The 26,531-nt window shown below is 34.0% G+C and overlaps 1 protein-coding gene across 1 annotated transcript in view; it reads right to left on the reverse strand.

The window, feature by feature from the left end:
- Positions 1-16,252, reverse strand: part of Rfx6 (regulatory factor X6) — a 50,600-nt gene extending 34,348 nt beyond the window's left edge. The window contains exons 1-5 of the mRNA XM_047559503.1: positions 16,030-16,252; positions 15,585-15,741; positions 12,142-12,265; positions 10,532-10,593; positions 264-341 (exon numbers count right to left, since the gene is read on the reverse strand). Of these exons, the coding sequence (XP_047415459.1) occupies positions 264-341; positions 10,532-10,593; positions 12,142-12,265; positions 15,585-15,741; positions 16,030-16,252 (644 nt within the window). The remainder of the gene's footprint in view (positions 1-263; positions 342-10,531; positions 10,594-12,141; positions 12,266-15,584; positions 15,742-16,029) is intronic.
- Positions 16,253-26,531: the final 10,279 nt, after the last annotated feature.

The raw sequence follows: 26,531 nt of genomic DNA on the forward strand, positions 1-26,531 counted from the left end.
ATAGAGTAAGTCATATGAATAAATACTAATTTAAAAGCAGTTCTACTTCCTTGATTTCTCTTTTGCATGTCTCTGGTACACTTAATTCACCATTAATTTCCCATTAATTATTACAAATTACATAACTTACCTAGTAATCTAGATTACATAATTACAAATGCCCAAAGTTTATAATTAAAGTTTGATGATTAAAAGGAAACATTTTGGTAAGCACAATTAGAAATCCATTTATTCAACAGATATCATGCATGGTGCAACTCTACCTTGTCAGGCCCTTTCCAGAATAAACGGAGTGGTAATATGCACTGCTCTCTTTGATGCCAATCCCATAGTAATGATACCTAGGGCGAGGACAGGAACCAGCTCTATGTTAATGAAGCAGCTTGTGAAGGAGAAAGAGACTGAACTATAACCAAAACAGCCACAATAAGAACTGCCGCCCCTCGTGACCTTCCCTGTGAAGCACCACTGCCCACTTGTTTGCCTATCCTTTCAATTTACATTCATATAAGAGAAGAGATGAATTCAAAGGGAATGAGTTGATTCCCAGTGTACACTAACTTAACTACATCTTAACACATCATTTTTTGGCCTCACCATCTGAGTTTAAAGTAGACAAAACAATGAAAGATCTGTTTCAAGGCCTGTTTTCTGACCTTAAAAATAAAGAACTTGGGGAGTAGTTCCACCTCTAAATATTTTCAGAACCAAGAACATGAATACAATTGGAAGCCCACATACCATATGTCAAAATATTTGAAAAATAAAATATAAATAAGCTAACAAAGTGCTAAATAAGAATTTCCACTTCCCTAAGTTGACAATTTACCTCCACATGATCTTCCGGGCAAATCTGAGTTTAGAATTACTGGAGTTACGTTTGGGAACAACCCACATGGTGGGGGGAACCCATCCTCACCTCACTTATTAGCCCTCTTTTCTTTTTTTCCACTGTGAAGGGACCGCACACACAAGATTCAATCACTTCGTCCATAAAAAGCTGCCTCTGGCCACTCCTCACTTTAGGATTATGTGATCTGGTGGCAGTGTGGTCTCCTGAGGATGGACTGGGGACAAGCCCCACAGAGGTATGCCTGGGCTGTTTGGAAGGGGAATTGTGAGCTTTAGGCAACCCAGAAGGTGCGGGCTCCCTGCCCCGTAGACAGGATGGCAGCCAAAGCAGAACTCTCTGATGCATGAGGCCTAGAGATAGGTTCTTGCTCTTCAGCGTTATTTGATTTAGAGAGATTTTCATACTTTAATGTTACATATATATATATATATAAAATATTTTCAAAAAGAGTTGTCATAGTTCAGAAACATAATGTGGCATGATCTACGTAAATAATGGATTTTATGATTGTGGCAAACTGGGAAGAAGTTTTCAAATCTTTGGTTTTGGTATAAAGATAATATTAATCTATTAACTTGAACAAAGAAGGCTTATAACTACTCCATTTACAGAATAGGAAAAAAATTCTATGGCATATGAGGTAAAAAAAACCTTTAAGGTATATTAGAAAAAAGGAGGGCAATGCAGGAAATACAGAACATTTTTTTTTTCCTTTTTTTTTTTTGCAGTATTGGGGATCGAACCCAGGGCCCTATGCAAGGCAAGCACTCTACCGACTGAGCTATCTCCCCAGTTCATGAACTTATTAAAACTGAAAAATACTGAACCAATTTATGTTTCTAATTAGAAACTAAAAAATGGAAGAGCTATGTTAAGAGAAATATTAAGGGAAATACCCTTAAACTACAAAGAAATTAGCAGATTTGGATGATACTCATCCAAGTATATTAGTAAACTTAGAATTAATGAACCTGAGTGTCTTTTGTTAAGTATTATGTACTTTATTATATTTTAGAACTAAGATATCAAAGGAAATGTTCACATATTATAAGATATAAAATGAGATGTTTGAAAACAAAAGAATCTGTTACAATGGAATGATATTGTAATTTCACGCTCTTTTGCAAAGCTTGTTCTTTGTTCTATAGACAAACTATACATAAGACACTTGCTAAAGCAATATATGTTAAGCATTGTTTTAAGAGTTGACAAGCTTTTACAATAACCTCCATCTTCTTGTTTCTTGTCTCTAATCTTTTTTAACATGCAAATAACATCCTACCATAGTGAAGCAGTTTGCCATACAAGCTGAGAAGAAACTACATTGCTTTCATAAGTGGTTGACAAGTCATGATGAGTCAGAGCAGTGACCATGAATTCAATGAACATTAGAGTATATGCTGTGTCTGAACCCGTGCTAGCTGCAGCACAGTCATGAACCAAACAGATGTGGAAAATCTGGTCAGGAAACACTGACCAGCACTGAGGCAAAGTTTACTTCTACTTTTTAAACCACCTGATGATCACATTTAAAAAAAAAATTACAACATCCTCCAGGACCCAATAAATATACTATGGATTTGTCTTCTTTTCTCTTACTTTTGACTTTTAAGGACAGAATATTTTCTTTGCGCAATGTATTTGTTCCTTAGTTTTATAACACGACTGTGCTGTTGTCCCCCTCATTCCCACTCCCAAACACTAAAGAAGAGTATTTTTACAAACAGAAATATTTAATGCCCCCACCTTCATTCAGAGTCAGGTCTTGTATCTACTGAAAAACAGCCCCTTTTCAGTAATGTGTTTTATTCATATGTCAAATGCAAATGACACCGTGAACCCAGACACAAGGGAAGTGACTTGGTTAACACATTCAGCTCTACAACTGAGAAACAGCAAATCCTTTTCTCATTAGCAATGACTCATAATCTAGACATATTGATGTAGCTGAACATGTTCTATCAATAATTTTTTTTAAGTGTGCCAGGAGATAAGCAACCATTGAAAGAGTGTGCTCTCTTTTCTTCAACTGTGTTCAGTGTTTATTGTTCAATGAATTCAAAGAGAGGTAGAGAATAGTCTCTGCCCTGGAGGAGTTGACAGTCTTGTGTGGAAGAAAAGCATGAAAAAAAAAAAAAAAAAAGAATTGCGATACAAATTTAATATGTGCTACATTGAAGTAGGCTACAGATAGAAATAATTATCATTTATGGATCACCTATTACATACAAAGAACTTAATGTCTATGACTTCAATTTTCCATAGCATGCAAGTAGAATATATTACAATTTCCAAACAGACATTCAAAAATTATATAATTTATTTTAAAAGGTGATGTAAAAAAAAGTTATGGATTCGAAATAAGAATTCAAGCCCACGGCTTCACGGAGCACTATTTCAATAGTGCATGCTGCTTCCACAATCATGATGGTACAAGAGGTATATTTAATTTGTATCTTGAGTTTGTTTATAATTGGAAATTCTAAAGTGAAATATAGTTTGACAAGGACACACATTTTTTTGGTTCCTTATGATGTTGTAATAAATAGAGCTAAATGTCAATCATTAAGACCAACACCATTGATCTGGAGGCTTAATATTTGACATTCCAAATATAAACAAAGCCTCCTTCTAGAATGTAAGACTCCTATAATAAGTCAATAAATATCCATTGAATAACTGAACAAATAATATGAAAAAGTTAAAAATAGTAATGTAAAGGAAACTACAAATTCTGTCAGTCAAAAGATACGCATATTTTACCAATTTGGAAATTTGGTTGATTTTTTAAGAATCTGTTATTTAACATGATGTAAGGAAGTGTACTAACTCTTTTAACCCTACCATAAGTGTTATATAATCTTATCATTTATCCTCAGGATTACTTGCACTCCATAAGTAGCTTATGCTTTCCATGTTGGTACCTCTGTTTTGTTAAACTCTCCTTTGGGAATACCTTTATTCCTGTATGTCCATAACATTAATGTATGAAGTTCACCTGGTTTCTCAGGCAAAACTCATCTGTCCCCTAAACTCCTCTCTTGGCCTTACCTCATGTAGCATTTTTACCTTGTGTCACTGGTGTGTGTGTGCATGACTTCCACCTTCCCTAGTAAACTCCAAGATGTGGAGGAAGAGACTTTTACCTTTTTCTAAGTTGTATCTCCCATTAGAAATTATAGTAAAGAAAAATCCTCAGATATTTAATGATTTAGTCAATGTGTTCTCCTAGGGATTTGAAAATCAATAAAACTAAACTTTTTTAAAGTCAATAGTTTTCAGTCTGACGCTGTGCATTTTCATGATAACAATGAAATACTGGGTTTGACCTAAAGTCATATAGATAAACATTCTATATAAAGGCATAAACCAGTATATTTGAGTAGAAAGATTATTGTTAGCAATACAAATCTCAATATTTTTCAATGATTATAATACTCTATCACATTTCATAGCCAGTTTCTTCTTGAGCCAATAATCTCTCTCACTTAATCTGTCTTTTAGTCTAACTAGGTACATGTTGTCATCTGAGGGATGATTTAGTGTCTTTCAGGACAGAGAAGAGATAAGAAATGAACTGCTTCGTCTTCCTAGCAGCTAAAGATAAACCTCATAAAACTGGGAAGAGTGAGTTCATGAGGAGTACACATGGATTTCTCATCCCCCTTGCAAAATTTTATAGCACTATTTTGTTGTTAGTAGATTTCCCTAAAACAAATCCTGCTAGGTAATATTTTCCAGAAATATTTTAATGTAACAAGAACATATACTGTGCATGTCAAATAAAAAGTGAGGTTTGCTTCACTGTGGGACAACTAGTTGTTTTAATTGGTATACCACTATCTGGCATAAGTCTTGTAGATTATTCTGATTATTATTTCAAGCACTTCATAATTATTTCTCTCTACATGGTTATTATACATATTATAAAAGATACATGATAAATGCTTCATAATTCTGAGTATGATTGGCTAATTTCTCCAAGAAACAGTTTTCATCATCAACGTGGCTTTTCTAATTGTCTAATAAATTTATGTTCACTCATGACCATCAACTGTCCCTGGTCTTATGCCTTACATCAAGAGGTAGATTTCATTTATAATTTATGAATAAAGAAAAATAATTAATTAATTCTGTGCCCAGATTTTAAAGTGAACATGGTATAAAATATGAGATTTTTAATAGAACAAATTCAATTATTGCTGTTTTTTTTACAACTAAAATATTTACCATGTGTCTAATACTTTTTCATCTAACCAATTTCAGTCTGAAGCTATATTTCTTCTTTTCTTTTTCAGTCCTTATACAGAATTCCTGAAACATATGTTCCCCACTGAGCTAGTAGCCCTGATGTTAGTTTACACTACACAAATGATAACTGATAAGGAAATGATGGGATTAAGCTGTTCAGGGACTTGCAATAACTTGTTATGATAAGAGCAGCTGCCATATCAGTTTTATTAACCCACTAAATCACTACTAATAAATAAGATAATGGCTTCTGTCCATCATGTCTAAAAACCAAGATTCAGTTGATCAATGTCTATAATAAATTAAAATGTAACTTCAAATCAAACAGTCTACCATGTGCATGAAATCTATTTGTGGGCTCAATTATGTTCTCCCTTGCTGTGTTAATCTATTCTGAGTAAGGCGGGGAAGGATACAAGCTCTTTTTACTCACCATTGTACTTCTAGTGCCTAGGTAGAATTCAACTCTCAGTACAAGGCTTATTAAATAATTAATATTAATAATGAGAATTCTTTGACAGCTGGTATCTATCTTCCATATCTTTGCATCTCAAAAACTCTTTAGAACCATGCTTTGTACATCAATACAAATATGAATGGATTAAATTTGCAAGAATTACTCTTCATTATTCTATTAAACCTATAGAATTTTTTCATTATTATTTATTTAAAATCTAAATTGAAAAATATTACGGAGACTAAAACCAGGTGTATACTTTTGGCACTGGTGGAAATCAAAAGGAAGAAAAGAAAAAACAAGAGAGTGAAGTCAGTTTCTATTGGTGTTAAATGCACAATCTGCCATTGGGGCTGCTGGTTTTCTTGGCAGGGAAGGTATGGTAAGAGTAAAGGAATGGATGGAGAGTTGAGTGGTTAATGCCACCTAGGAATTGACAGGTTTGTCCCAAAAGCACACTTGTGTGGTGATCTGGAGTGAGGCATTCTGACCCCATGTGTTAATCTTTTTTTCTATAATCATTTAAAGCAGTGGTTTCCCACATGGAACATTAGACTTACCACTGGAAACAGAATTATTTCATTTTTATTTACATCTGATTTTGATAGTGAATAATATTTGGGCCTACATAGTGATTCTGTCCATTGTGTTTTATTTATGTTAATGGATTCGCTTGTTTTAAATATTTTATCTTTTCCTTTCAATTGAACAAAAGTTTGGTTCATTTTATTTAAACTTTTCTCATCTTTTACTTTTCAATGAAGGGAAGAAATAACAGAACCTGTACCAAGGTGAGAGCTGAGAGAATGGGTCACTGTAAGAGCCAGTTATTTCAGAGCTTAGAAAGACAGGACTATAAAGTAGACACAGAATGAACTCTACTAACCATCTCTTAGTCATACACATCAGTGTTTCCCAAACTTTGGATTTCATTCTTGGACCACAGGAGAAATCTGCAGAGTGTCTTTGGTCCATCAACCCAAAGACATCTAAGCTCAGATTCAAAAACAGTGAGATTGCCTTATGCTCAGAATACAGAAAAGTCTTTTAAGTCAATTATGATCTAAAATAAAATTTGACAATTCCAAATGAAATGATTGGACACACTCTAGCTATTTTATGAAAATTTAACAAAAATTAAAAACTTACTTTCTAATTAATCATCAGAAGTTGTATAATATTACTATATTTTAATATTCAATACAGCAGTTAAAGTAAATTAATAATAAATTAAAATACAACAATTTAAAATATAAATAATGTTACATAATAATTTATAAGTACTATAATTTGATATTATAAATTTAATAAGAGCATGTTAATGTTTTTATAAAATTGGGAGAAATTATAATTTCCTGATTCTCCAAGATATATGTACTTCATTTATACTGTTTCATTCACTTGTTCACAGTTCTATGGACATAAAAATGTTTTTCTTTTTTGGGTGCTGGGGATCGAACCCAGGGCCTTGTGCTTACAAGGCAAGCACTCTACCAACTGAGCTATCTCTCCAGCCCCTAAAAATGTTTTTCATAAAGTGTAAATTTATAAAATATTAAACAGCCATTAGAAATGATGATGGTGAAGATAACATACTAGCAGAAAAAATATTTAGAACAAAATTTAAAAGGAAAAAGTGAAATTTCACTTTTCATAGGTGCTACAAATTTACTTTTATATAAACCATTAATACCTCTAAATAAAATTCATGATTGAGGTTTAATAAGGTGCTATTAGCTTTATGAGGAAGAATCCAATCTATTAAGAAATTTTGAGAACTGATCAGTAAAAAGAACAATAAAATGTACTTCAAAATTTCAATTAATAATTGTTCTGTTGAAATGACTGATATGAGAAAAAGGTTAGGTTTCTTACTTTTACTAGTTAACAAAACATAAAATTTAAAGTTAGATAAACATTGGTATAAATACCAATGTTGTTATTGGATAGTAAGTATTATTATGGCCTTGGGCGGGACAATAATCTTTCCTCATTTGTAAAACAAAGCAAATCCTACATTGTATCATAATTGGAAAAGAGATAATGAGTACATGTGTGTGTATGAGTGTACTATTCAATAAATAATAACTTTTAATTGTATTGCCAATTTGTGAATGCACTCAGTTACTAATGTCTACTTTTAAGGATAGTGAAGTTGAAAGCATATTTATTCCTCCATTCATTTCTATACTTTTCTCACTTAATTCTCTCAAAAATTGAGATATTCTATACCCACTTCATTGATCTGGTGTCACACAACCACAGAAGGATATATGGGATTCACAGTTAGATCTGTCTAACTTCCAACCAATGTTCCTAAACACTAGTCTAGGCTACTTTTCGATATACTGTCTTTCAAAATAAAAATCTAAGGACATTTCTTGAAATAAAAAAAGGAAAAGAAAAAATCAGCTGGCTAAGAATAATTACATCAAAATATTTACCATTTTCAAGACGCACAAATTACATCTTGTTATTTCTTTCAATACACTTACTTTATAAAAGAAAAAAAATTTTTCATGATATAAAAATACCAAAAAATGTAATAGTCTTGTCATAAAAAGCAAATGGTATATCAGTAAGGCAGAAAATAATTCAAATTGTTGATGCTTTGCCCTTGGGCACATCTATGACTATTAGATATCAAATAAATTGCCAGAAGTCACCAAATGTTGCTCTATCAACCTAAGTACTAGAGTCTGACCATGTCACAATGGACAGGGTTAATGATTCATCCCTAATCTTAAAGTCTCCTTCCAGGATTAATTTACTTTCTGTGCAGCCAGTCTGCTCACCCCTTGCAGATCCTGTCCAGAGGGTTTCTCTGCATTGCTTTACCTCTTTTCCCCTATCTTTCTGGTTCAAACATTCTCTGATTTCTACTCTATTTAATTTGGAAGAAATCAAATTCAGTAAAAATCACAATAAACTGAGTCAGTTGTGAAATAACACTGACTTGGTTAGAAGGAAAGGACCAATTTTATTTTTTAATCTGTGATTTCATTTTTCCTGCCCAGGCCACAATACTGTTAACATTAGTTGAAATAAATTACATAAGCATTCATTGATAATCTATCATTATCAGGCAACGGAAAGAATTTAAAAGTGAATAAGACAAAGTCCTGGTCCTTGAATTACTTAATATCTGCTTAGAGCATAAGTTAATGTCACAATAAAATAGATACCAGAAAAACTGCAATGAGGGTGCAAAGAACCTACAATAAATCAATAGATTAAGAAAACATTCAAAAAAGAGAGTTCATGAGGCATTCATTGAATGGGTAGGATTTCAACATACATATAGGAGAAAGGGCATTCAGAGGGAACAAAAGAATGACAGTTGGGGTGAAGCAAAGGTACTGGGGTAAGAATTGAATGAGAACAGAGGCTACATGCTAAAAAGCAAGAAGTAAATGACAAAGACAGGAAAATGGGTTAGAATTGAATAGACTTGAATATCAAGGGAAGAAAAATTTGTCCTCAATAGAAATTATGAAAAGCGGAATTTTCTAAGTATGGAAGATATGATTGAATCTGAACTTTAGAAAGTCAGTTTGGAGAAATTATATTGAATGAACTAGAAAGACAGAGTCATAGTTATCAAAGTGGGACTGAGGAGAGACAAATTCAAGAGAATTCAAAAAGTAGGACCTATTTCTTGGCAAATAATTAGAGCTAAGTTAGCCAATAAGGGAGCCACTAGACTCTTGAGGATCCTAAGCACTTGTAATGCAGCCAGGTCTGAACTGAGGTGTGCTATTAGTGTAAAATATATAGCAGGTTTCAAAAACTCAGCAAAAAAAGTATATAATATCTCCTTAGTAATTTTATATGGATTACATGATAAAATGATAACATTCTCAATATGTTGGGTTAAATAAAATTTTATTGAAGTTAAATTTCATATGTTCCTTTTTATTTTGGCTTCCAGCGATATTAAATTTGGTATGCGGTCTCATACTTCTACTGGTCAGCACTGGACTAGGTGTTATGACAGGAGATAGTGGACAAGCTAGAAAATAAGTGATATAAGGGGCTCTGGGTACTGTGAAAGACAGGAAAGAGGGGAAGTTTCTGGATTTATTTAAGAGGGCATTAGCAACAGGGACAAATGCGAGGCAAGAGTCAAGGAAGATGAGTAAGAGTGAAAATGAGCCATTGTATTTTTGTTCTGGTAAAATGGACTAGAACAGAAGCAGGACAAGTGAGGTGAGAAATATTATTTCAAGAAACAATAAAGAAAGGAAAATAATAGAGCAATGGCAGAAGATATAGCAGGTCTGAGATGATTTTTTTTCCAGTGTAAAAATATTTGTATATGCTTACAGACACAAGGAAAGGAGAAATGGAAAACACAATGGACAGAGGAAATAACTGAAGAATAAGAACCTGCAATTAGGGTCTTACACAGAAAGCCACAAAAGAAAGGAAAAGGAAAAATACAAAGAGGGAGAATAGTTGACACTTTACATTTGTATTTACACTAAGAGATGACCAAAGAGGTCATTTTTACTTGTCATTTGCCTTGAAGGAGAAAGAAGGTGATATCAAGAAATTATGGTCTGGAAAGAAAATTGGAGGAAGAGCATTACCTATGCTAAGGCATGTCCTCTCTACTGATAGCCCTTCGCTCCTTGGTTTTGACCTTGTATCTCTGGGAGTGTGTGGATTCTGCTTAGTTACCATGCTTAGTTTTACACATTCCTCTTTTGTGACTCTGGTGCCTTCAGTAATGGCATCAAAATTATGAAAATGATTCATTTAACTTTTTTCAGGAGAAATAATAATACATTCCAATTTTTTATTATCAATGTTTCTAAATATTATTCTAAAATCTACTTTTTATGTTAGAGTTGGTCAAAGTCTGCTTCTTAAGAAGTAAATACCCGGTTCTATCACTGATAAAGACAATATTTATTTTACATCTTCATGTACAAGGGAAGAATCTATAGTTCACCTATGTATCTTACTTTGAATGGCCTCTTGTTCCAAGCCGCCGTGTTGTTAGGAGGGGAAATTTCTGGCGAATTGTCTAAAAGGGTAGAAAAGTACTTTAGTTTTTAAAAAGTGTGGGGTTCTAATGCAAGCCACTCATAACCAATTAATTCAAAAAAGTAAATGCTGAACCCCAAGGGACCTGCAAATTAATACTCTGGAAAAAGTAATATACATCTTGATACACATCAATACATCAGCAGAGGAAGGGAGTAGTATTTTTCTTTTTGTTGGAGTATTCTATTGCCCTTGTGTCAATTGCCAAGGCAGATCCTCCCAGTACCTGGTTGTACTTGAACTTACTACCAAAGTAATTATTACTTTCTTTGAGCACAGAGTAGGATGGTTTGGGTTTCTTTATAATAATTCCATCTAGAGAATTACCCATAATTAAATGTCCAGCCCAACACTGAAAAGACACCTGGATCTTAAGAAATCTATAAACTTCAAAGGGCTCCATGGCAAACTTTGTTATGTGTTAATTTCTTTGTTATGTGTTAATTATGTATGTAATTTTTATCAGATTCTCAAAGTGTTCCATGGCCCCAAGTTAAGAATTATTGCTATAAGGCAGAATCACAAAATGGTAATGCTAACATGGATACTGGAAGTGGTCTTATCTAACCTCCCCATTTTATAGACTGAGAGAACTATATTTGAAAGATTACATGCTTTTAGAAAGTGTCACAAGTTAGTCACCATATTGGCTAGAACTTAGGCCACTTGATTACCATGTGCCATATCATACTTCCTCCATAAACAGACGAATTTTCAAAGTAAATAAATAATTTTTTTTTAAAAAAACTAAGGAGCTAGACCAGAGCATTCATTATTTTCTGGACAATGAGTCCCTCTACAGGATAGAATTTGGATTTCGGTTTGTATTCGATGTACAATGTCTGAGACCCAAAGCTCTTACAGTTTTTCTGTGATAACCTAGTTCTCAGAAAACAGATCATGACAAGGATCTCAAAAAACAAGACTTTTCCCAAAGATTGTTTCCTGATTCTCAAAATGATATCAAGTATAATGATATAAATATAATGTCAGTTCCACAGATTCCTACTGAAACCATACAGAGTAGGCAAAAAAGAATGCCTTTAAATCAGAGAAATTTAACCAAACCCATCATAAAATCTCCAAGTTTGGGACATAAACATACTTCAAGTGAAATCGAGAGTTAGAAAAACTATTTAGGTCTTAAATAAAAATCTATTAAAAACTCATGCTTGGACAACCTAAATAATAAGGACAACTGCTAATTGTATCAATATCTCCACTTAATTTTGCTTCTCCATATAAGTCATACTCTTTAGTGCATACCTCTTTGAAGGGAAATGTTACTGTTAAATGGAGCTTGCTCTAAGTTTACATAAGATCTTCTGACAGCCAGGGTTCTAATACTCAAAATCAAGGTATTAACATATAGCAGTTCCAAACACAGTCCTTAAGAGATTTCACTTATGACTGTAAAGTGAATGTCTTAATGTTTTCTAAAGGAACTTCTTCAGATAAATTGGTTTCCATACTGCCTGTCTAGCATGACTTTAGTTGTAAGGTAGTATAATCAACTTGTGCCATTTACCTTTCCAAAGGTGGCAGCGCAGGCTGGCTCTAATTTCTCTTTCCTGCAGAAATCTAAATAGTGTGCATACAGGATGCACCTTGGTAAGCAAACTCCTTCACACACAATGTAATTTTCTTCAAGCCTAAGGAAAAAGAACAAGAATCAGTCTACCTTTTCTTTATGACTCCTTTCCTTTGTCTTTTCTCCATGATTTAATGCTTATTTTGAAAACAGACTATACAAATGGATTAATGAGTAGATTTCCTTTATTTCAGATATTATTAAAAATTAGATCAGGGTGAATATAATTAACAAAAATGCTCTATATATCTCAGAATAGTTACAAGAGAGGAATTTGAATGTATTCATCATAAAGAAATGATACATGATTAAGTGACAGATATGTTAATTATCCTGAGTTATCACTACCAAATGTACACACAAATCAAATCATCATATTACACCTCATGAATATGTACAAATACTATGTATAAGTAAAAATTTTAAGAGATTACTCTGTGTGAACCTGACCTAATATAGTGAGCTCTATAAAGAAGGTAAGAAGGTCTATAGTAGAAAAAAAAAAAAATTAGGTCTAGAGATCAGAGACAGAAGACAGAAAGATTCCAAAGTAGTAGCAAACTCGTTAAGATTCTGAAGAAGCGTATGGCTATATTTTGAAGAGGGTCACCACCCAGGAAATGATAGGTAACACTAAGATTTGAAGATCTCAGTTCAACAGTTGCAAGGAATAAATTTTCTCAAAACCAGTGAGATTTGAAGAAAACCCAGAGTCTCACATGAGATTTCAGCATGTGATTTTTGATTTCAGCCTGATGAGACCAGGAACTGAGTATCAAGATAACTCATCCCAGACTCGTAATACACAGAAACTGTGAAATAGTAAATTTGTGTTGCTTTAATGCAAAATTTTTTTTACAAATCAGATCACAAAGATTAATATTAGAAGAGCAAGAACCCCAGTGAACATCTGCTAGTGCAATTAAAATATCATGGCTAATGTATAATCACTCCTACCTAGTCCACATTGCAAATATTAGGTCTTACTTCTATACAAATCCCCTCTCTGTTCATCATGATTTACTCTTTGATATACAAATATGAGTGGCAAAATTGAAGATGACAGGTTTTTAAAAGAACATTCTCAGCATGAGAGGACTGCCAGACTTTAGGTTGGCAAATGCTTCTACTCCCTTACTTTCATTCACAAGCTACTGAATCCTGAACAGACAGGGAAGGATAGTGGTGCATTTTTTTGCAAAATTCAAAAGGGTAAATTCAATTTCCTTAAGTCAGAAATGATACTGATCTATTCCATCCTTATACCTTTTAAATGTGATTAGTACTATGATTATCTAAAAGACCCAGTATATTTGGAATATAATGTAACTTTCCATAGATATAGCCTACATAACTTCAAATCTTAGTATAAATACAACTATATACACTTTGAAAATTTACTTGTAATTCCATTCAACTTGCAATTAACTGCATATTTATATAAATACGAAATAAATATATAAATGCAATATAAATATATTTGTGTTATAACTACCTGAACAGCAATCTAGAAATCAGAACTCTGAGATTCTATTCCAAGTTTTCCTAACACTTCAGTAGGTAAGTTAGGGTTAAATTTACTTATGCCAATTTTATACATAGCAAATTCATAATTATTTACAACACAATAACAATGAAATGTTGAGTATGCATTCAGATTAATATTGGGGATGAAATCCTTCAAGCCTTCTGATTTAACGTACTTAAAAATTTAAATAATTGTAATTTAAATATTTAGCACATCCCAATACATGCAAAACAAAAATTCAAGGAGGTGTTCCCTGAGCAGATAACGTATCAGAAACCCATTTTTCTAAGAAGAAGAAGGTAAAGAAGAAGAAGAGGGTTCAAAAACTCCAAAACCAAGATGAAGTGCTTCAAAACAAATTAATTTGCACATATAAAATCAGATATCTAATTGAAAGTGAAAATTGGAGTTAATCAGTCAGGTTTGTCTCTGATTTTTGGTTCTAATTTTGAATACTTGCAAGATAATCTATAACCTTAAATGAAAATTCTCAAAATATCAGTAACTCAGTTTTATTAAAAAAGTATAACACTTCACATTTTAGAAAAGTTGAAAATTCAATTAAAAGGACCATGCTTTATAGTTTCAAAAATATGCAAATTGTTATGAGAACTATTTACTTATTTGAAATTATATCTAATGACATATAGATTATGACCACTTCCCATCTGTTTTGATATTGTTGTAAGCATGATTTTGTCTTCAAAATACTGAGTAATCCTAGACATTAGTAATTTGGGGTAAATTTAAGTTTGTTTTCAATCACTCAATTTGAACTGAGAAAATGAGTGATCATCAAAACACCTCCATAACATATCTGAAATCAAAACACTTTTGCCCCAATCATCCCAGTGAAAATAACTGTGTCTTAAATATTCCAATTATTTGCAGCTCTAGTGTATCCTTAACTGTTAATCATGACCTCAATGTCAATAGTTACAATATAACTTTAGAGGAATATTTGGTTTATATTTCAAATGTTTAAAAGGGTACAAACAAATAATCACAAAAATTTAGCATATACAAATTATAATTTAATATGTAAATAAATAAAAATACAAATTACTAGTATTTTTAGATTCTATTTTTTCTAATGTGTTTTCCTAAGATTTAGATTTATATAGACAGGTTATATAACTAATCAGTCAATAACTAATCTTTTATTTGTATGTTTTATTGTTTGGAATTTGGTAGATAATTTATACTATTTTTTAATACAATGCAGATAAGTATAATATTTTATTTTTACTTTAAAATCTCTTCCTTTTAGGAAAATATTACAAAATGTTCTCTATATGTAGAAAGCCTACTGATAAACTCTTACTTTTAAAAGATTTTGCATGAAATCCAATTTGTGAATTTTCACTATAATAAATCACATATGACAGGTGCTATAAAAATAGTTGAACATTTGTTTAAGTTTATAGTAATATCTTACCTGATTTTTCAAAGTCTTCTACTTCAAACACATTTCATCTACCTCAGGGCCAATACACTTTTTGTAATTTGCCCTCCTATGGATTTGGGCAATATTAAAATCCTTCTAAGTTTTAAGCTGTATTATAAATTTAAAAACTGCCAAATAACAAATATATAAGGACTGAATTTATTGCATGATAAGAAACCTTCAATATTGCTTATATTTGAAGAAATTAACATTTTAGTCAATGATATCTAGCAGCTGAATTTTCATCAGTACTAGAATATGTCTCCATGCCAAATGGTCAGTGAAAAAAAAAAAAAAAGGATAAATTTCTATTTGGTCTTTTAAATTTGCCCAAAAAGTTTCAGAAACAAATTGTGACAAGCAACTTCAACAGGTGCATAAGTATACTCCTTGGGCCAGTCTTACCATTGCAGCGTGAGCTGAGTCTGCTTCTTTTTATCCTTCATAATCTGCGTGATGGTTTTCTTCTGAGAGATGTGTTGATTGGTTGCTTTGGTTTCGCTGTCGTGGTTATCTGCATCCTCTTCTTCAGAAGAAAAGTTACCATTGCTTAAATACATTTCTGATAGCAAGTTTAAGGAATGATTGGGGGGGGGGGGAGATATACAATCAGTTAAGTTTCCTCTAAATGTACCTTTGCATCGAATGGAGTGCCTATGAGAAGGGAAGAAGAGCTATGCAAAAATCCCTTAGAATTAACAATCTCTAGTGGACATTTTTCCTGGGGAAATATGATTTAGACAGAACATTCTAAGTGTATGTATTTTGAGGTGTGTTTATTTTTATTATTGGATGTCCTCAAAATGCATTCTCATCCCAATCGCAATCCAAGAGGAAGCAGAGCACTTACCTGGTTTAACTCCCCCGAGCAGCTCCGGGTCTTCCCCTTTCTCCAGGCTCCCCAGTGCGCTCCTAGGCTGCGCTTCGGTCGCCAGGTATGCTCTTTCTTCGGGATAGACGAGCAAGTCCTTGTCCAGGAGCTGCACACAGCACTCCTCCTGGGTCTCGGGGGAGAGTTGGGGCGAAGGATGAACTTGCAGAAAGGCGTCCTCCAGCTCCCGGACCTTGGCCATGCTCCTGGCCGTCGACACCTCGGCACCGGTCGCTCGGTCAGCTCCCCAGCTGAGCCCCGAGCCCCGGGCTGGGCGGGGCGGGGCGGGGCTGGGGACCCGGGCCACCGGGGTGGGGGAGGAGGCCGCAAGCTTCCCCAGTCTCTGGACGTTGGAAAGGGGACGCGGTGAACTGGTACGGCTCAGACAGCCCCAGGGCCGAGGCGGGTGGAGACCCGCCTTTCTCCACCTGCCTGCGGTCCCGGCAGATGCTACACCTAGAGCTCACTTCCTCACCTGAGCCCGTCACGCCCTGAACTGTGGAGTCCCATTCCCCACCCCTCTTCCCCCTTCTTCTTCCCTTTCTCTCATTTTGCGCTGACCCTGGGACGTGTTTCACACCCCAAACTTCCAGAAAGATCCCAGAAAGTTTAACTCCTCTCTGGGAAGATCAGCCTCAACAGCCCCCACCCTTACTTTCAGGAGACCTAAATGAGGCACCCTGCCAAGTAGCCTTCACTGTGCAGGCCTAGCAGAGGGCAAAAGAGTAACCCAGAGTTCCGCCCAGTCTTTGCACAGCATGGCTCAGGTTTATTTACTCCGGGAATAATCCTAGGGGTCTGTGAGGACTTCAGTGATTTGAGGGCAGATCCCATCGCATCACACATTTCTCTGTCCGCAGATGCACAGGGACTCTCACTTCTGGATCTCACTGTCCTCTGAGGTGTGGCCCTGAGCTTGGAGGAAAGGGTACATCTATTTTCACTTATTGTATTTTGTAATTTAAACTTGTCCCTGACAATTTCTCTTTCTCACGCTTAGCGGTAGTGCGACCGACATTTGATAAAGTGAAAAATGAAATTGCAATGATTTTCTAATTCAAAATGACAAGAATTATGTATGATGGGTAAAAACTTGTGCTCCCTTTAAGCAGAAGCTCTCCACTGGGTCGAGATTTGAGGTCCTGTTGCCTGATTACCCCAAATCTTTCCTTCTTTCCATCCCTATCCCTTTTTAGGCCTAGTACTCTCTAGGAAAAGCAGGATCCTGCTTTGATTCCCAACCTGTTTTCCTCTTCTGGAGCATTAGAGAAATTGCCCTTCAATTTTAATATTAATTGGCATTATATTGAAATTTAGCATAGAAAAAAACAAAATGAGACCCAAGGTGGTTGGGTGCCTGAAGGTCGAATTATGGAGAGGAGTAATACAGTCTAAGAGCATTGCCTTGACGAAGCAGCTAAAATTATGGTTGAATTTGAACCTCCGATTTTAATCCCTTGTTGAGAAAGCCATCAACTTTCTATCGAAGATTTTCTCCTTACCTGGTACATTCAACTGCTGGGTTCAGCCTGGGGCCACCCACTCACCAACACAAGAAAAGTTCTTAAACTATCCCTTCCCTAGGACACCTTTGTATCCCAGTCTCTATATCAAGTCCCCTGAAAGGCCCAGAGCTTGCTCAGTGCTAAAATTTAGAATGTTCCCCCTTTACAGAGAGGGAATGAGTCTCTCAGACTCATTCTGTAAAGGGAGTCCTAGTGATTAACTATGGGTACAGAAAAAGACTCTGCCCACTTATATCACATAACAAGAGAAAAATATTCAGGAAAATTATTGGAATTTCTTTCTTTTTAATTTAAAAAAAATTTTGACCATTTGATATCCTCTGTGTATGTGTTTGTATGTAAGTCACACAGACATTTGGTGAATATCTGGCAATTATCCAATTGAAGTGATCAATGAAAACACAAACCAAGATCATTTAAGACCCTAAGTAAACTTTAATGCCTTAATTTTAAGTAAACTGTCTACCTAAAAAATTGCTGTGAAACTACTTCATGCTTCTTTTCAGAAATAAGGAATCTGAATAGACATATAACAAGAGATTGAATCAGTAATCAATAAACTTACAACATAAAAAAACCCGGGACAAGAAGGCTTCAATGGTGAGTTACACCAAAACTTTAATGAATTAATGCCAACCTTCCCAAACTCATTAGATGCAGTGAAAGCAGTGCTCGGGGGAGGGAAAACAAAGCTGTCATCTTCCTAAATTGCCATTTCTGATTATAGTGGTTGCTCCTTTTTATCCACAGAAGATATATTCAGTGGATGCCTGAGACCATACATAGTACCAAACTTTACAGATGCTGTTTTTTCCTATATGTCCTGCAACATTACCACATAGCACCAGTTAACCTGTCTTCCTTTGTTTTATGTTCTAGTGCCTCTTTTGCATCACTACCTTTGCACTTTGGGGTCACAATTAAACAAAATAAGAGTTACTTGAACACAAACACTGCAGTATTAAGACAGTGGAGCTGATATGCCAAAAAGCCACTAAGTAACTAAAAGGTAGATAGCATATTCAGGGCAAAAATGCTAGATAAAGTGATGATGATGCACGTTCCAGACAAGATGCACAAGATTTCATTATGCTTCTCAGAACTGTGTACATTTTAAAATTTATGAATTATTTCTACAATTTTTCATTTAATATTTTGAAATTGAGATTTGCCATGGCTAACTGAAACTGCAGAAAGTGAAATCTTAAAGAAGTAAAGACTGTGTTTTAAAGAATAGTGATAAGTAAGTCATTCGGTCCTACACAGGGAAAGAGGTAAAAATGGAAAACGGTATTTGAAAATACCAATTCTTAAGATTTTGGTTTTTCAAAAAACCCAATCAGTAAATGGGCAAAGAAACTGAACAAGTATTTCACAGAAGAATGATCAGCCAATGAATATATGAAAAAATGTTCAACATCTCTAAAATCATTGTATAATGGTGCAGCCACAACAACCAATGTTTATAGCAGTTCAGTTCACAATAGTTGAGCTATGAAAACAACCTAGATGCCCTTCAACATAAAGAAAATGTAGTATATATACACAATTAAATATTAGTCATAAAGAAGAATGAAATTATGGCATTTGCTGGTACATAAATATGAACTAGAGATTATCATGCTAAGTGAAATAAGACAATTGCAAAAAGCCAAAGGCTCTCTGATATGCAGATGCTAACACACAATAAGGGGAGGGGAATAGAAGTTCATTGAATTAGACAAAAGGGAATGAAAGGAAGGGAGGGAGGATGGGAATAAGAAAGACAGTACATTAATCAGACATAACTTTCCTTTGTTCTTATATGGATACGTAACCAGTGTAACTCCACTTTTTGTGTACAACCACAAGAATGGAAAGTTATACTCCATGTATGTATAACATGTCAAAATACATTCTACTGTTATGTATATCTAAGAAGAACAAATAAAAAAAATCCCAATTTTTTGTATTCTCTTTAAAAAATTTATTTATGCCATTAACTTCCTTCCCAGGAGACAATGCCAATAAATATAGTCATAGTTTATGTTTATATAGTAAACATGTATATGTACATACAAATAAAATTCTGCATGTAGTTTGACAGATTCCCAAGTAAAGAATACCTATAAAAGCTGATACTATTAAGAAAAACATATATCTGAAAGAGGAAATTTTAGGAAGTTCCTAAATGACAATATCTTTATACCTGGAGGCATCCAATTAAAGAAGAAAGGGAAAGGAATTTGCAGTCAGATACATTTGGACTCATTATCCTTATGACTGGGAACTTAATTTTACTATACCTTAAATTGGAAGAAATAACATCTTTTTTTTTATTTTAATTTTTATTTTTTAAATATACATGACGGTAGACTATATTTTGATAGATTATGCATACATGGAGTATAACTTCCCGTTCTTATGGTTGTACATGATGTGGAGTTACACTGGTCGTGTTTTCATATATGGCCATAGGAGAGTTGTGTCCAATTCATTCTACTGTCTTTCCTATTCCTATCCTCCCCCACTTCCCTTCATTTCCTTTGTTTAATCCAATGAACTTCTATTCTTCTCTCCCCACCCATTGTTGTGCGATAGCATCTACATATCAAAGAACTTTCATCTTTGATTTTGGGGATTGGCTTATTTCACTTAGCATGATAGTCTACAGACCCATCCATTTACCAGCAAATGGCATAATTTTATTCTTCATTATGGCTGAGTAATATTCAAGTGTGTATATATACCACATTGTCTTCCATTCATCTGTTGAAGGGTGTCTAGGTTGGTTCCGTAGCATAACTGTAGTGAATTGAGCTGCTCTAAACGTTGATGTGGCTGCATCACTGTGGTATGCTGATTTTAAGTCTTGGATATATACTGAAGAGTGGGATAACTGCATCTAATGGTGGTTCCATTCCAAGTTTTCTGAGGAATCTCCATACTGCTTTCCAGAGTGGTTGCACCAATTTCCAGTCCCACCAGCAATGTATGAGTGTGCTTTTTCCCCATATCCTTGCCAACGTGTACTGTTACTTGTATTCTTGAAAATGGCCATTCTGACTGGAAATGGAATCTCAGTGTAGTTTTGATTTGCATTTCTCTAATTGCTAGAGATGTTGAACATTTTTCATTTATTTCATATATTTGTTGGCTGATCATACATCTTCTGTGAAGTACTTGTTCAGTTCAGTCCATTAATTGACAGGGTTATTTGAAAAATCTTAGGAATTGCTGTTTTCAAATGCTATTGTTCATTTTTACCTATTTTTCATGCTTTTTGTATCCATATTTCACACAGGATAGGAGAAAAATAATGGGAAATTGATACCAAAAAGGATAGAAAAAGAAAAGAAAGTATGAAGAAATGGCTGAGACGATCCAGGGAGTTAACAAAATAGAAAAAGAGAAAATATGTCTAGTTAGTTACAATTTAGAAGACCAAACTGATGGCTCCAGTCTCCATGTAGACTCAACTGTTCTTTTTATTATGACTATGAATTAATGTAAAAGGTAAATAAATTTGGGGAAAATCTAAGAAAGGGGTTTTCTTGGAAGCTATTGCCAAATTCCAGTTGAGCAGAGTTGGAAATGAGGCAGATACTAGTGTTATTTACCAGGCAGTTTCAGGAAGAATAACTAACTCTTTTACCAGCATCATTCTGAAGACAGACTTACACTCAGGACAGCTCAGCTTGAATTGGAGCCTGGAGGTAATAACTCAGCACTCAGTCGGAAATGTCTTCACAGAGTGTACTGAGCCCCATCCCAGTGTCTAGACATTTTTGTTAGCATTTCCTAAGGTCTGTAGTAAAGATATTTTTCTTCCCTTGTAATGCTTTATACTATAAACCATAGTGAGTGATGAGTTCAAATATGTACATTTTTTTATTTGACGTGTTATTTAGAAAATTTTAAATGCCAGAGTAGAGTATGTAGGTGATTTTCACTTTTCTCTAGAATAAAAATGTTTCAAAATAAAAATTTAAAAAAGATGATTGAGTTTTTTAAATCCTTAGTAAAAGTTAACTTGTGGTTGTTTGTAAATAAAACATATTTCCATAATTCCAGGGATAGATATTTATACTTAAAATGTGTTAAAGCTTGGAAAATGTTTTTTATTACTATGTTACAGTTAAAACTGGAAGAAATACATTCAAATTTTTTTAATATTCACCTCTTGAGTTATAGTAAAATCATTCTACTTTTTATTGAAAGTTATTTTTTTAAATCTTAACATCCAGTGTCTCCAGTAAACTTTGTCCTTCACATATAAACAACTTACTTTTCTTTCCATTTCTAATTAAAGATAGTTTAATGATCTTTTTTAGATTAATATAAAACTAATTGTATGTTTGCAATAGTGAAGAAAGAAAATCAGTTAGTCAATGTACAAAAGCAAATAATGTATTTTATGTGTATTTGAGAACTGTTCCTTATGTAGTATTGTAATATGTATAATAAATGGGAAAAACATTAGTTGCAAATCAAATTAAGTAGTAAATGTATATGTGAGACAGCAGCTGGAACAAACTACTAAGTATTTGTTATAGAAGTGACTGGGAACTATTAGCAGTCCTCCATACTCTCCTTCATTTAGCCAAAAAAAGAAATTACCATCACCTGGTAATTCAAAAATAAATAAGGCAAACTTTTCTCTCTTTGATACTCTTGTTCTAGTGGCAAAGACAGGTATGTTAGAATACAACATGATAATAGAGCATAGTGATACATACAAAGCGCTCTAGAAACACAAAATCAGTGCTGACCAGTTCAGACAAGAGCAGCTTTGCTCCAGGAAAGGCAGGCAAAAGGTTTCATAGAGAATGCAGCATCAAACTGGCCTTGAAGAATTTGTATGCATTCACAAGTGGAACTATGGGGAAAATGCATTCCAGACTGAAAAAATAGAATGTGCACAGAGGCAAGAATGAGCATGAGTGACTGGACGAGTCAGTGTTGGGGAAAGTTGGAAAAAAAGAGGCATGGAGATCCTGGAGCATTGTGAATGGAGATCTGATCTTGAGGAGACTTGTTCAAGCTAAGAAAAGTATACCTTATTATAACTGAATATAACAAATCATTGAGGGGGTTTAAGATATCATACAGACTGAGTCAATTGTGGAGCAAAGAAGTTTAAAAAACCAAGTGATAAAACAAAGGTTTGGACTAGACAATGGCAGTGAAGGCCATTACACATGATCTATTACAAGTTTGTCCTTAATTTTTTTGTAGTACATAGCTGGTTCCAATCCTGTTTTTCTTCTCTGTACATCTCTATGTCATTGTTTAGTTATAAAATGCACTTTAAGTAGCTCCTTTACTTAGAATCCTCATCCCATAAACATTTAAATTGTAAAACTTATTTTTTCCTTGACTTTCAAATTGTTTTTTGTATATTATAAAATTGACAAATGACAAAAATTATAATTTTTGGTATGGCATAATTGTTAATCATTAATAATTTTGATGAACTATATTCCTTTTTAACTATGATATTGAAGTCAATAACTCTTTTCAGAACTAATATAATTTCCTCGAGTTAAGCAATATTAGTTTTGTTTAAATTACTAGTTTTGTACTGTGTCACAGAGTGAAATAGATAACTATATCTACTGACTCCAGGCTGTGGTTCTAAGACTGTGTGTACAATGTATTTATTCCCTATCTGTCACTCTGCTTGAAAGCTTTTGAGGCCCAATAAATCGTCTTTATTGAACAATTTATCAAATGGAAGAGATGAGTGAATGTTACTCTTTGCATAACATATTGCTTTTAGGTGCCAGGAGAGAATAAATAACAATAGAATAATGTAGTAAGTCGGTAAACATTGGGTAAAGGGAAGAGGCAGTTGGCTCTATCTAACCCAAGGATTAGAACAGTATTTCTTGAAGCTACACCATCTGCCTCAGTCTTTCCTGAGGTCATTGTGAATATGTCTGTTCTCGCCACAGAATGAGTGAATCAATGCATGAAATGGATTTTATCATATTTTATACATTGAAATCAGGACATGGAAAATTGGCTTTCTGTGTGGGATGTAAGAATGTAAGAATGTGTCTCCAGGCCTAAGTCATAGTCTGGAAACTTAGAGATGTTACAAAGGATGCCTTCAACCTGATTACAATTAGCATTGACTTATTCAGAAGGGTAGGATGGAGGAGAGAGTTGGGTGGTGGGACAGGGTTGATAATCACAATCCCTGCTGTCTCATCAGTGCTTTCCTGGTATCTCATAAAAGAACATGTAGATGATAAGAATGTTATATCCATCACACTGGAATAAGTGTCACAGATAGAGGTAAGCAGACCAGAGATTCTGGACACCCCCAAAGAGATTGAGGGGATCAATACCATCTTCTTGGGAACACCTGCTGGAAAATCATTCCTTTCCATATCCATCATTCTCCTTGCCAGTGTTTCCATCACTCCATGTTGGTAACACTGCCTGAGCTCTGATTTTGCCTTCTCTACTTTGTAGAACAGGAGGATTAATACCAGGAAGTTCCTGAGTCATTCTCCAGCCCCTTTTAAAAAAGGACAGGATTTTCCACAGTTAATTAGTAAACACTTTAAACAGATATGACATTACATGTAGAGTACTTTTCTTAACTAGTTACTCACATTTGAGTAAAATGAATAATCTAATAATTATCATACATACACAATTTATCCATACTGTCTTTCCAGTTTGTGATGGATGGTGGTACAAAGTGAAATTTCAAGAGAATTTTGAATATTCCATATGAAATCATACATGATACAGTTGCAAACACATAGAAAACTGACAGATGCAGGCATTTTTATTTATCCTTAGAAGATAATTGTTTGATGATCATATTTTCATCTTAAAAAATCATACAGATATGCCTTCCAGTTTTAAAAAGTAAGGTAGTGAGAAGTCAGAAACAGAGAAGTCAAAGATGACTTTGATATTATGTTTTACAAAGTCAAAATAGCTGCAAAACCTAGTGATCAATATTTCAAATGAAAGGCTTATTGGTTTCTTTCATAAACTCTATAGGTTTAAAAATGTATATTTCCATAATTCATACTGTTGAATTTTAGCAATATATCTTTCAGCATTAATTGGATGCATCAAATAAATCAGAAGATATAGAACTTTGAAACTCATATATCAACTTTTAAAAGAATTGACACCCAGAACTAAAAGAAAACTATATTAACATTTACACTAATATGGAAAGCAAATAACAACATATGATTGCACATTTAGGTTATCTTCTTTGTAATTTCTCTTTGCTCACATTTCCAGAAACTTAAGTCACTGACAAGTAGGATAACATGAAAACAGATATAAAACTAAGTATACAGTAGTCTATTCATGAACTTGCAGTAAATGTGAAGTAAACTTCAGTTTTACTAAGTGAATAAAAACCTTCGTCATCAATGCTTAGCTATTATAACTACTAATTTATAATTTAAATCACATTAAAATGTGGCTGATTATCTGTTTATAACCATGAGTTAATTTTGAAGTGAAGTTTCTAATGTAAGAGACATAAAAGTCAATGGATCTCTCTAGAGATATCTGACAAATTATCAAAGTCATTATGTGACTTATTGCTTGGTTGATTATATAAGAAAAATTAAACTAATGGAAAATTCTCCTTTGAGAATTTCCATTAAATACTCTATGGATTGCCAGCTGCCTTCAGCATTCACTTAATGTTAGAAATGAGAAGATTGAGGAAGACCTTTCAAAAAAAAAAAAAGGAAATTACTATAGTGAGACAGGAAGTAATTAAGATAAAAATAAGAATTTTAATAGAGTCAGGGTCATGGTAAGGGTGATTTCTGTTCTAACCCTGTTCTAGTATATTGATATTTACAAGCCTGTGGAGAGAAAAGGTAGTTCCATAGTGCCAACAATAGGCACATTTTAGAGTTCCAATAATTCATCATCCATTTTGATGTGAATGAATCTAAGTGGTTTAAGTTACAACAACTGATGCTCATGAAAATTTGCAGAAATATGAATCCATGACAGGTTAATGAAATTCTGAGTTTGAAATGACTTTTTAAAAATCATGATCTTCCCTTATTTTATTAAGGTTCACTGCATCAGGAAATGTAAGATTATGATGTCTTCACTGCTTCATTCAGTGAGCAACAGGCATAAAATACTCCATTTGGGTAGCATTGCAGAAATTCCAGTAAAAAGTAAAGTTCTCTTCCTGTCAGGGATGCACTTTAATGGTTGCAATGAGAGGACTCATCCAGGCTGGCTGAGGAAGAGGATACCTTGTTTTACTCAATAGAACTCTCTCCTCTGCAGAAGTAGTTCATGACATTCAATGGAATCTTAAAACCCTATTCACCATGCAGATTCCTGAGGCCCCGCAAGGAAGCAAGAAATGCTGACAAAGAGTATGGACAATGAGAGAAAAGGAAGTGGAAAAAAACAAAAGCTTGTCTGATATATTTAAATGCAAATTCAGGACTCAGGAAAAATAACCAAGAGAAACTGAAAGTTGTAGAATTAGTATAATTGGAAAGAAAACATGGTAGAAAAAAAGCACATTAAATTCTATAACTGTGAGCTAGAATGCAGGTGTAAGTTTTTTTTCTTTCTTTTTTTTTTTTTTAATGTGGTGCTGGGGAATTGAACCCAAGTCCTTGTGCATTAGAGGCAGGCACTCTATCTACTGAGCTATATCCCTAGCCCCCATGGGCCTGCAGGGGTAAGTTTTATAGGAATAAAAGGATAAATGTAAAGCATTTGTCAATATCTATATCATTAATAGTATATAATACCTTGTTACATTTACTGAATTCCTAAAATGATCATTATGGATTATAACCATACCAAGGCCTTTTTGTGTTTTTATGTAAAACAGCTATCATCTAGGCTTATAGAACAATACACGGATATTTCAACTACCTGATATATAACAAGCTATTTACAAGTCATGCAGAATGCATGTGCATAACTATCTTTATAGGATATTAA

The sequence above is a fragment of the Sciurus carolinensis genome, chromosome 7 (assembly GCF_902686445.1).
Source record: "Sciurus carolinensis chromosome 7, mSciCar1.2, whole genome shotgun sequence".
NCBI lineage: Eukaryota > Metazoa > Chordata > Mammalia > Rodentia > Sciuridae > Sciurus > Sciurus carolinensis.